General features: G+C 41.1%; 1 protein-coding gene across 2 annotated transcripts in view; it reads right to left on the reverse strand.

Moving 5' to 3' along the window:
* tenm1 (teneurin transmembrane protein 1) overlaps positions 1-12,229 on the reverse strand; it is a 220,131-nt gene that overhangs the window by 123,200 nt on the left and 84,702 nt on the right. For both annotated transcript variants that reach the window (XM_061786698.1, XM_061786697.1), the window contains exon 6: positions 562-732. In XM_061786698.1, the coding sequence (XP_061642682.1) occupies positions 562-732 (171 nt within the window). The remainder of the gene's footprint in view (positions 1-561; positions 733-12,229) is intronic.

Raw genomic sequence — 12,229 nt, forward strand, 5'->3', positions numbered from 1 at the left:
GTAGTATTCCATATGTGTTAGTGTGCTTGTAGCATGAGGCTACAATTTTGCTTTGCATAGCAGTACTAAAGCTAAAATCAACTAAATAACAGTTTCCATCCATCCATTTTCTGAGCCGCTTCTCCTCACTAGGGTCGCGGGCGTGCTGGAGCCTATCCCAGCTATCATCGGGCAGGAGGCGGGGTACACCCTGAACTGGTTGCCAGCCAATCGCAGGGCACATACAAACAAACAACCATTCGCACTCAAATTCTCACCTACGGGCAATTTAGAGTCTCCAATTCATGCATGTTTTTGGGATGTGGAAGGAAACGGGAGTGCCCGGAGAAAACCCACGCAGAACATGCAAACTCCACACAGGCGGGGCTGGGGATTGAACCCCGCTCCTCAGAACTGTGAGGCTGACGCTCTAACCAGTCGTGCCGCCTAAATAACAGTTTGTTCAATATTTTGGATGCTGACCCATTTTGCTTTACATTCGCTCCGGGGCTACATATCCTCAAGGACTGTCAGATGCTGATTGCATGATATATCTGTCGCTACTATGGGTTTTATACTCACCTCTGTCGCTGGCATGTGTGTTCTCAGGGTTAAGTGTGTCCAGCAGGTGGATAGAGCTGGTAGGTCTACTTTTGCGATCCTCCTGTTGATGGTCTGCTGAGCTTCCACCATTCTCATACAGCTGGCTCTCGCCGTGCCGCAGATGCCAGGTCAGACCTAACAGGTGGACCGCTGCACACAAACACACACACATGGACATGGACATACGCACACAAAATGAGTGCCAAAGGAAGAAAAATGATGTGAAAAGATTAGAATTCAGAATGTGTATATGGGCATGTCTGACTCTCCTTTAATCCCCATATCTGGCAAATCATGCGTTTTAGGCGCTTATTAGGGTCCATCAAGGCAGCACACAATTAGCAGATGCACAAAGAACACAGGGAAATGTATACACAAACACATGCGCACACACATAGCCCTCTTTCACATACAGTAGATTGTGGCTGAGGTGGGCAATTATGGGAGATCTTCAGAGCTTGAGCCCAAGGCTGATGTTAAACTGCTAACACAGTCTTTTGTGCATGACTAATGATGCTCTGAAAGCCGTAGCTGATTCACAATCCATATGGGCCTTTTAAACAACAAAGGGTATGGGAGGGTACTGGATTTTCCCCTGCTGCTCATCTAACTGTTGACTGGGAAAACAATCCAACACGCTGTTAAATAGAAACAACCAACACCTGACTATTAAGGAAATTAACTGTCTTGCAATACTGTCAATAAAACCTTTCATAAAATACAAACCCTGCTCTAACGAATCTTAATATTCCACGTATGAAAAGCTGCAGTTCTACATTGCTTTCATTTTTACTTGAAAAGTATCTTTAAAGGTAGCTTTGCTTCACTGAAGCAAAGAAGTAAAAATGAAAGTAAATGAAATAAATCACTGCCAGATTTTCTTCTGTGACACCTTCGGAACATCAAACAAAAGCAGTCGAACCACAAAGGAACTATGCAATGGTGGCAGTCAGAGGCTGTCTGCGAACATTGCAGATCAAGGTAAAGAACTTCTGAGGACTTCAAACATCTTCACTGCCTATCTTATATTCTGTTTATTGGCGGCACCCACAGAAAGCACTAGACACAAGCTTGCTAACCCTCACATAAAATGGCTGCTCGGAAAAACCAAAGAGACATGATGACCGACACAATTGTACAAGCCCATGCCAAAACATGAACATATCTGCTGTTTCATGCATGCATGGCTGGACTCCTGCACCAACCAATTTGTCAATTCTTAGGAATACCTAATTAACAGGTGAAATAAACTTGGGAGTCTATTTGGTGCAATGTTGTACCCTCTCAGGATCAGGATATGATGCACAGCCTACATCTCAATGTCTTACCAGCTTGAGCCAACGTTGGTTTAGCTCTAGATTTTTGCATAATATGAGTCCTTCAAAGAAAAACACTGAAGATTACCAGGGCCATGAGGGAGACATCATGCGGCATTTAGTTCACACTAATTGAACTGTCAGCCTGTGACGAGACCAGACATGGACATGCACATATTTCTTACATCAATATGGCTACGAGACATTTATTTTTTTTTCTGCCAAATTAAATTTGTGTTATGTTAAAAAGAGTTAGTCTTGGGGGACTTTGTTGTTAACAAACGGGCAGTCGTGCCAGTAACGCTTTCCAACACATTTCTCTAAAATGAAAGTTTAAGTAATTAGAGATGTAATGCGTTACTATAATCCGAAAAGTAGTCATATTATAGTTACTCTGTCAAGCTGCTTGAAGTTACTACTGAGTCTACAATGATTCAAAATAATACTCTACTGCTTTGCCTCCGTTGAAATTCTAGAGCAGTGTTTTACAACTGTTATTAGGCCAAGGAACAGATAGCAAAGCAAACCAAAGGAAATTTATCTATATAGCGCATTTCATACACAAGGTAACTCAATGTGCTTTACATGATTAAAAGCATTTAAAAACAAAGAAAAAAACATCTTATTAACATTTAAAACAAAGAGAAAAAATATAAGAGTACAATTAAAACAGCGTACAGTGCAAGAAATATCATTTAAAAGTGGAAATGCTCTAAAAAGCATGAGAAAAAAAGAAGAGTTTTTAACCTGGACTTAAAAGCCTTCACACTTGGGGCTGACGTCACTTCTTTTGGCAACTTATTCCATTTGTGTGCAGTATAATAGCTAAATGCTGCTTCACCATGTTTGCTTTGGACTGTGTGCTCCACTATTTGACCTGTATCTGTTGATCTCAGAGCCCTACTGGGTTTATATTCCATTAGCATTTCTTTCATGTATTCAGGACCTAAACCACTTAGGGATTTAGAAACCAGTAGAAGAACATTAAAATCTTTTCTAAAGTTAACTGGGTCGCCCATTGGTGTATGAATGTGAGGCTTTATAAAGCGCTTGGACACTGTGATTGTGTAGATAAAGTGCTATATAAGTGCAGTCCATTTAACTCTTTTAAAGCTGAGTCATGTGTTTAATTTATCCAAAATGACCTGTTTATAATTCTTAATGCTGTGTGTGCGTGTGTGCAACATTGACCTAACGCCCCACTTCCAGATGTTCTCTGATGCCGACACGAGAACATATGGAAGCACGGGGCACATTCAAACTCGACGAAGACTTTTGTGTGCATGATGTGAATCAGCTTTAGAGTCTATAGTCATTCTGTCCCTATTGCCTTCTACATGATGTATTATCACAAACTATGGTGCTTTGTTTTTTCGTCTTTTCTTTTTTACAAAATTGTACTAATACAAATGTTATGTAAAACTATACTGCTGTTCAGATATGAAACATAGTTTGCAACTCCAAGTGTCTTTGTTTATTATTTTGCAGTAGAGAGGAACTGCCTTTTAGTTTCATAAATGAATGTTCCGAGAGGGATGACACGGCCATGACTAGTCAGCATTTCCACCTATATTTCATTTTCTCTGTATTTTTGTTAATCTGAATGGTTTTTCTTACCCACATCTTTGTTAGTCCCATGCCACTTCACTGACGACTCTGTGGCAACAGTCCTTAGAAACTCTCCTCCCCTCTCCGCTTCACCACAACGTGCCTCAAAAGCCCCTTTTGGAATACTTGCCCTTCCTGCTCATCAGCCTCTCTTTTTTCGTCTTGCTCACTCTTTGTTTTAGTGTTGTTGACCTTTATCTTACAACACTTACAATCTAGAGCTACAGAGCTGTGATGAGGGGAAATGATGAGGAGAGGATTGTTGTGTGGAGTGTGTGTGCAGACTATGCACTTCTAAGCAATTCTAAGCACTAATGTGAGATTCCCTCACAGTAATATGACTGACTCTTTCCATGCTGCAAAGATTCAATTAATATATTTTTTGGGTCAATTCTGCAATTAAATTTTTTTTAAATGTAAAAATACCAGTGACAAATACCCCGATCATAGTGAGTCATACATTTTATTTGTGACAGGACATAAGTTTAACGATCCCAGCACACATTTCATGATGTTTCATGCAAATATTCTTAACTAATATATGTGCCATTATTTTTGTATTAATTAATCTTGAAGCTAATGAGGCCATGAGAAATAGTAAATCTCTGTTTAATTTTGGGAGAAACGGTAAAATCCTTCCACAACCTTTTAACATTTACAACAACGGATAGACAGCTGGTACAAAGAAGGCCTTCACCTCAAGTACAACACACAAGTAAAATCTAAGTAGCTTTCTGGCTTAAATTTGCTTCTGTGCTCGACAATGTTTTGACGAAACCAACACCAATTCTAATTCAGTATTGTTTCTCATTTTACAATGAAAATAATTTGCACAGTTGTCATGGAGATCTGTTGCTAGTATGGGATTTATTGTATTATATCTTTAGTGTCAGGAAAATAAGCAAGTTCAAGCAAGTTGTAAAGCAACAGACATCATGTGTTTGACATCACCATACATTGAGATAAATCAATTATAAATTGCACACAGGGCCAGATTCACTTGCTAAATCAGTTGTGGACTCCTAATGAGATATACACCCACCAATATTCTTCACCCGTTTTACTAAAATGACAGCGTGTAGAATGCAGATTAGAAAAAAACAAGTAAGTAATCGGTAAGATTCTTATTTGTTTTGGTATGAAATGTGATTGTAAAGATTAAAAGGATTCATGGGTTCATTATTTAAAATTATTCAAATTAATGGTCCTTTAGATTCTGGGTTACATCAAAGTACAGTATGTCGTGGTGTTCTGTTACCCAGTACAATGTTTTGGCTTGGCTACAAATCTGAATCTCATCACTGATTATTCTTGTTCCCTGTAGAAATATTAGCTGGGGCTCATGGCTGCTGTAGTATTTACGGCCATCTGCTTTACCCAACTCAACAGAATAAATACATACATAGATAAATAAATATAATAACTCAGAAGCAAAGATAAAATAGCTGAAAGCGATGGCCTTGACTTAAAAAAAATGTTGCAAAAAGGTGTTTTTTTTTGTTTGTTTCTTTCAGCTGTGGTATAGGAAATGTCAAGGAGCAGTCGTTCAAGTATACAGTAAGTATTGTTAAAACTGGTTACTAACATTTGAGTGTTGGGAAAGGCCACATATACAGTAGACTATATGTTACAACATCCATGCTGGAAAAATAAAGAATTAGAAAAATGTCATCCTTTATGGCAATTTATGACATGTTATGTGCGTGCATTTAAGAAAATGCCACCCTCATATACACACACTCTACACACAGCATGCAGTCAGTTATGTGAGCAGCGTGTGCGCTGCATGAACCATTGCTTGTACTATTTTTCTCTCTGGCTGCCTATCCATCTTTCCGTGAGTGTCCATCTTCTCAGTATTCTTACCAAAAGGTGCCTAACGGTTGGAGAAATACTCAGAGAAAGTCCAGTCATTATTGCGTAAAGAGCAGCGCAGTGGAGCCGGGGAGCTGAGAGCTGCAGCGCGGAAAGCTAACAGGCCGGAGTCCTCCTGCACATGAATCATTGATCAGCGTGACAGTGAGATGACTGGCACAGGTAATACAACGGCAGTGCACGGAGGGGGTTCTGTGCTGTCACTTACCCCATGAGATTGACTTAAAGGATATGGTTGAAGTGAGACTACAACTCAAAGAGAAAGTGGTGCTCCTAATATATCCTGCCAGCAGTACAGTAAGGACCCAATTCTTTGGTCAAATCAGAATAAGAATCAGAATCATCTTTATTTGCCAAGTATGTCAAAAACACACAAGGAATTTGTCTCCGGTAGTTGGAGCCGCTCTAGTACGACAATAGACAGTCAATTGACAGAATACTTTTGAGACATTAAGATATAAAAAAAGAAAACAGTCACTGAGCAATAAAAGGTGGACAGTAATGTGGTAATGCCGGTACAATTTATTTATTTACTTTTTTTTACACTTGTGCAAAAAGATGCAGAGTCCTCTAGCAATTAGAGCAGTTTGAAATGACTAAAAAGAACAATAGTACTGTGCAATGACCATTGTGCAAAAGGCGCTGAGACTTTAAGAAATGTATGATGCTACTCAGGCACATGAGTGGCCAGGATTGGTCAACAACAGATATGCAAATAGTGCAGCGGGGAGAGACTACAACAGTGAGTGCACGAGTAATGTATAATTGGCCCGACAGAAATGTGACAACAAACTCAAGACAAAAAAATTGCAGCATGTTGCAATGGAATTGTAAGTTAACTGTTTAAGAAGTTAATGGCAAGAGGGAAGAAGATGTTGGAATGTCTGCTTGTTTTAGTTTGTATTTTTCGGTAGCGCCTACCTGAGAGAAGGAGCTGGAAGAGGTGGTGACCAGGATCTGGAGGGTCTGAGAGGATTTTGCACGCTTTTCTCTTTGTTCTGGCAGCGTGCAAGTCCTCAAGGGTGGGTAGGGGGGTACCGACAATCTTTGCAGCAGTTTTGATTGTCCGTTGCAGTCGGAGTTTGTCCTTTTTTGTAGCAACACCAAACGAGGCTGTGACGGAAGAACACAGGACTGATTCGATGACCGCTGTGTAGAACTGCCTCAACAGCTCCTGTGGCAGGCCGTGCTTCCTCAAAAGCCGCGGGAAGTACATCTTCTGCTGGGCCTTTCTGAGGATGGGGTTGATGTTGATCTCCCACTTCAGGTCCTGAGAGACTGAAATTCCCAGGAACTTGAGGGTCTCGACGGTTGACACATGCAGTTGGACAGCGTGAGGGGCAGCTGTGGCAAAGGATGCCTCCTGGAGTCCAGGTTGTGTCGGCAGCACCACAGGTCCAGCCGCTCCACTTGCTGTCGATACGCAGACTCGTCACCGTCTTTGATGAGGCTGATGACTGTGGTGTCGTCTGCCAACTTCAGGAGTTTGACAGCTGGGTGAGTTGAGGTGCAGTCGTTCATATAGCGAGAGAAGAGCATCGGAGAGAGGACACAACCTCGGGGCGTGGTGCGTGTAGATGAGGTGGTGTCCCCCAGCCACACCTGCTGTGTCCTGCCCGTCAGGAAGCTGTAAATCCACTGCCAGATGGCAGGCGAGACGCTGAGCTGGAGAAGCTTGGATGAGAGGAGTTTGGGGATGATGGTGTTGAACGCAGAGCTGAAGTTCACAAACAGGATCCTCGCGTAGGTCCGCGTGCCGTTGAGGTGTTCTAGGATGAAGTGCAGTCCCATGTTGACTGCATCATCCGCAGACCTGTTTGCTCGGTAGGCAAACTGCAGGGGGTACAGCAGGGGACCTGTGACGCTCTTGAGGTGGTCCAGCACAAGGCGTTCAAAGGACATCATGACCACAGATGTCAGGGCGACAGGCCTCTAGTCATTCAGACCCGAGATTGCAGGTTTCTTGGGGATTGAGATGATGGTGGAGCGTTTGAAACAGGATGGTACTTCGCACAGTTCCAGAGATCTAGTGAAGATCTGTGTGAAGACTGCAGCGAGGTGGTCCGCGCAGGCTTTGAGGCAGGATGGGGACTCAAGGTCTGGGCCTGCTGCTTTATTAATGTTTTCAAACTAACAATTGCTCCTATATTTTTGTGTCACCTTTGTGGACCTTTGTGACAATTACTATTGTTGTTAGTTGTTAGTTACTTATAAGAATTAGAATTAGGTGAATTCCTTTAAATATTTATAGAGGCGTGAAGCAAAGGCCAAGGCATTTAAGTTACCAAATGCAGCTCCTTGTCCAGTACAAGTACGGTACACTGCGATTCTCTTCAATGTTCCTTCTATTTTATTTTATTTTTTTCAGAACATACTCATCACAGTCAATGCAAGTATTTTCTGCTATTTGACGTGTCTCATCAGATTAGATGGAAATTATTCTACGCTCAATAATGATAATTACATTTCACACTTGTGGAGCTGAGGACGAGCAGTACAAAGAAAGAATTTGTTGTAAAGTGTGAGGATTCCCATGCATTTACTCTTATATCACCTACTGTAGGCAACATAGGGCATGATTTACTGAAGGTTTACACATGCAAAAATGGGTGCACACTTAATTGAGCACGCAAACAGATGTAGAATCTGAACTACAACCAGGATTGCATCTGCCAAACGCACTGAATTGCCAGGAAGCTCATTTTGTGCATGAGGGAGGAGTATATGAAAGTAGATGAATTTAGTATGCAATGTTATTTAACCTGAGTCTAATTGCGATTTGTGATTTTGTGTCTCTCGTGTAAACCTTTTTTGAAATACCAATCAAAATTATTGGCACTGTTTATGTGGCATAAACAGCTTAAAGTGTCTTTTATGAATTGTTCGGTGTTGCCCAAACCGCTGCTTATTTTAAAGTGGGTTGACTTGAGTTCACACTATAAGGCACTTGTAGCTCAAGTCTGGCGTTGCATGTCAAAGCAAAAAAATTGGTTGAAGGACTGCTCGTATCTCGAAACGCTTGTAAGACGTTTAGTACACATTGTTCCGTTATGTTAAGAAAACAGTGCTGTCACTGCATTAGACATTGCTATTGTAAGGATAGTAAGAAGCATAATTATCCAAAAACTTTAGAACTCAGTCTTCTTTTGTACCTTTTCAGTACAATTACAACATATTTACAATGTAATTTTTTCTTTACTTTGATGGACTTTAGCTGATTTGTTTTTTAAATTGTAGTTTAGCTTGCTGCATTGCTCTGATGTGTAGCTTCAGAGTAGTAAAGCTTCATTCAATATAGAATAGCTTGTAGCTTAGCTCACTACATTTTCCATGTAGCTTGCCCCACATTGCTTATGACAAGGCTACTTTCAACTGTGCATGTACTTGCATCTGGGTCATTTCAGCGCATTGTGACATTGTGTTGGCCTCTCACAGAGCAGTTTTGTGGGTGTGCTGTTTCAAGTTTCAAGTTTTCATCCATAAAATCCAAAATATTGGAGCGATCGTTCTGATATTTTCAGAGGTTGAAGTGGCTATAAGAAAAGCTGTCCACATACATTTTGGTGTTGATTGATTGCAGTTTTGTGACATTAAGCTACCTTAAGGTTTTTCTCTATCGTGAGCATATAGAGGAGTTGCCAAAAGGTCTCCAATTAAATGTTTGATTTCACCACGACTCCCTGGCGACCCGGCTAGTCTCCAGGAGACTCCAGGACACGTCATAGAGAGGTCTCCGCAACCAGCGGCGACCCGAGTCGCCATCAGGTCCCCAACTAGTCTCCAGGGGTTTAAAGCACAAAAAATGTTAAATACGGTGGTCTCCTCCACTTTTACAAATGTTGCCAACAGCGCACACGATCTGTTAGTGAGCACACAATTTAGCAGCAGCTAACTGTCTTTGGGACCTCAGTTAAAAAAATAAATAAAAAATCACAATCTTAGTAAATCACACGCAACACACACATCAACAGTTGGTGCAATCTAATAGTGCGAACCCGCAATTTAGCGATCACAATATGTGAAACTAAATCAGGCCCATAGTCTTAGAATGAACAGGTGAAAAGAAATAAGCAATACACTCATTCAAGCATCGGTCATTCCATTTAGTGTGCACACTCGGTTAGCATGTACTGTACAGTAAAAGCAATTGCTCATCCATGTTCAATTGTGTGGCTGTGTCAGCCTCCAGCAAAGCCACAACTTCAGAGAGACGGTGGTGGTGGTACTGGGTGGTGGAGGCAGGGACTGTAGACAGAGAAAAAAGTCACACACAAGAAGGAGAGAGCAGAGGAATGGAGGAGAGAGACAAATGGGCAAAACAAGTGTGAAGGAGAGTGAAAGGGGAGTGAGGGATGGGAACTCCTGAGCCATTAAAACAAATTTAAGGCTGAGACTGAGGATATTTGCATATTTGGAGGTGTTTTAGGGGTCGATTTACTCTGACAGACATGAGATGGTAAAATGTTTTTTTTTTACCACCCTCAACCGCCCACTTAAAAGTTTGTAATTCTATTGTCGTTTAAGTCTGCATGTTTTTGCGTATGATTGTGTGACCGTTTACATTTATTTCTGTACTATTGTGTATTATACACAATATTATATTAGATACAGTACCTATACCGTATATACTTTAGGATTAAAGGGACATGAGCATGGAATGAAGTGTAAAGAAAGCGTGGAGGTGTTCACATGCATATGAGGAGATTCATGTACAATTAATATTTAGACAATAGCCACTTTGATGAGTTTGCCTTGACACTCAATAGTGGTTTTTGAATTATACTTTAATTGGTAATTGCATTGTTGTAGAGTTGGTCACGGTAATGGACTGTGATTGTCACGCTTATCCACTATTCACTGACCTACATTTCATTGTCACAGCTGCCACTCACTCTCTCTTTACCTCCCACTTGGTGTCTAACTAATCTGATAGATGAGTTATGTTACAGACATACAGGATTAAGTGAAGCAGGGACAGGTGCCATGTTACAATCCCCTCTGGCGATCATCAACTACCACGACGAAAAAGACAACCAGCCACACACTGCATACATTATATAGGCAACAGTATTACCAAAAACAGATGGCAATGGCAATTGATGAAATATTGGCTTTTCTCCCTTCGGCAGCTATAGCTTCTATTGTTCTGGGAAGACTTGCATTTACGATTTTGGAATGTTCGCGGCAATTATTGTTCATTCATTCAGAACATTTGTCACTGATGTTGGGCGACTCTTGGATGACTACCTTCAATTTAGTTCATGGCAAAAGGTATTTAACGGGGTTAAGGTCAGGTTTCTGTGGAAGAGCTTCACCACCCATCCCAAATCATTTTCAATTATGGATCTTGCTTTATGTCAAACAGGAACACTAAAGGGCCTTCCACAAATGTTTCAAAGTCAAAATAATAGAAATTTGTACATTTCTTGATAAAATTAGCATGATGATTAAGGTGAAAATAATAAACTCTGGAGTGATAAATTCTGGCTGCCCATATGATCCAGTTCAGTACTTAGGAGATATCACAGACAAATATGTAGGAAATGCATAAACCCATGTTAATGTGGGTAAACATACTACATATGCTTGCCAGGGGAACTTTGGAGTCATTGAATTTGATAGCAATGTCTCTGCCTTCTGGAGACATTCTGACAAAGGACTCTCCATTCAAAGCCTTCTGACCACAGCCTGTCTGGACTTTTAAAAGTAATTTTATCAGTGGCTCCTGTAGCAGTTAGAACCTTTTTAGCAAAGGCCAGTGGGTTTCTTAGAGCTGCATCAGTTGACCAAAATAGAAAAGTGAAAACAAAGAGAAACTGGACCAATCAATACGAACCCCAATGAGGCATGAAGCAGCTGGCTGAAAGAAGGTAGTGAGGAACACACACACGCACACACACACGCACACACGCAAACACACGCCCACACAAAGGCATACATGCACCCACAAACAAATACACATCATATCATCATCGACATCTCAAACATTCAATAAGCAATACACAACAAAATACAATTGGACTCACAAGCTCAAAAACACGAGTTCCTTGTTCCAGTTTTTTCAAACCATTTTCAAAGCTGCTGCACATGTATTCATACATGATTCATCCAGGCCCTGGTGGGCTGACTTGTGATGTTGACGAGTCTTTGTGTGAGTGTCTGGGCGAGAGCTCTGGCAAGCTCCTGCGTAAGTGTGCTCACTGTATATGTGTTTTATTGTTTTACCGGCATTCAATAAACTGCTGAAAAGTGTGTCTGCGACTATGGCTCTCCTTTCCCATAAGAGGGCATTACACAAAGTAAGCATACTGTGAAAGCCAATAAGAAAGGAAACTTGAAGAAAAAAAAAAGAAAAAACAAACAAACATAATAGGCCTATAGCTGGTGAACAATGCAGATGAAAACGGCAGAACATACTGTACATAATAACAACCCCACAGTGACACTTCACTCTGCTGCTGTTATTACTGTACAGTATAATGTTGCCACAATCTAATGAATGTGCTCAGTAGATTAATTGCTTTGAGGTTTTGCGCCATACTGGTGTGAGTGGTATATCCATGCCTTCAATCTCACTCTGCACTTCATTGGGACCTCCACAAAACAACCTCAATTCTACATCCCTTGTGTATGAAGAAATGTATTGTATGCATGCACAGTATGTATTCATGTTAGACAGCCAGTCACAGAAAACACTTGGTTTCCTTCTTCCTCCCAACAACTCGAATGTGCATTATTTGAGCCACAATCCACACAGTGTTGCATGCACACCAATTGGTTGTTTTCTAACACTGTAGCTACCCAGCTCAATATGTACAGCAGCAGGTATCAAACAAGGCCACACCACT

Source organism: Phyllopteryx taeniolatus, chromosome 10 (assembly GCF_024500385.1).
Source record: "Phyllopteryx taeniolatus isolate TA_2022b chromosome 10, UOR_Ptae_1.2, whole genome shotgun sequence".
Classification (NCBI taxonomy): domain Eukaryota; kingdom Metazoa; phylum Chordata; class Actinopteri; order Syngnathiformes; family Syngnathidae; genus Phyllopteryx; species Phyllopteryx taeniolatus.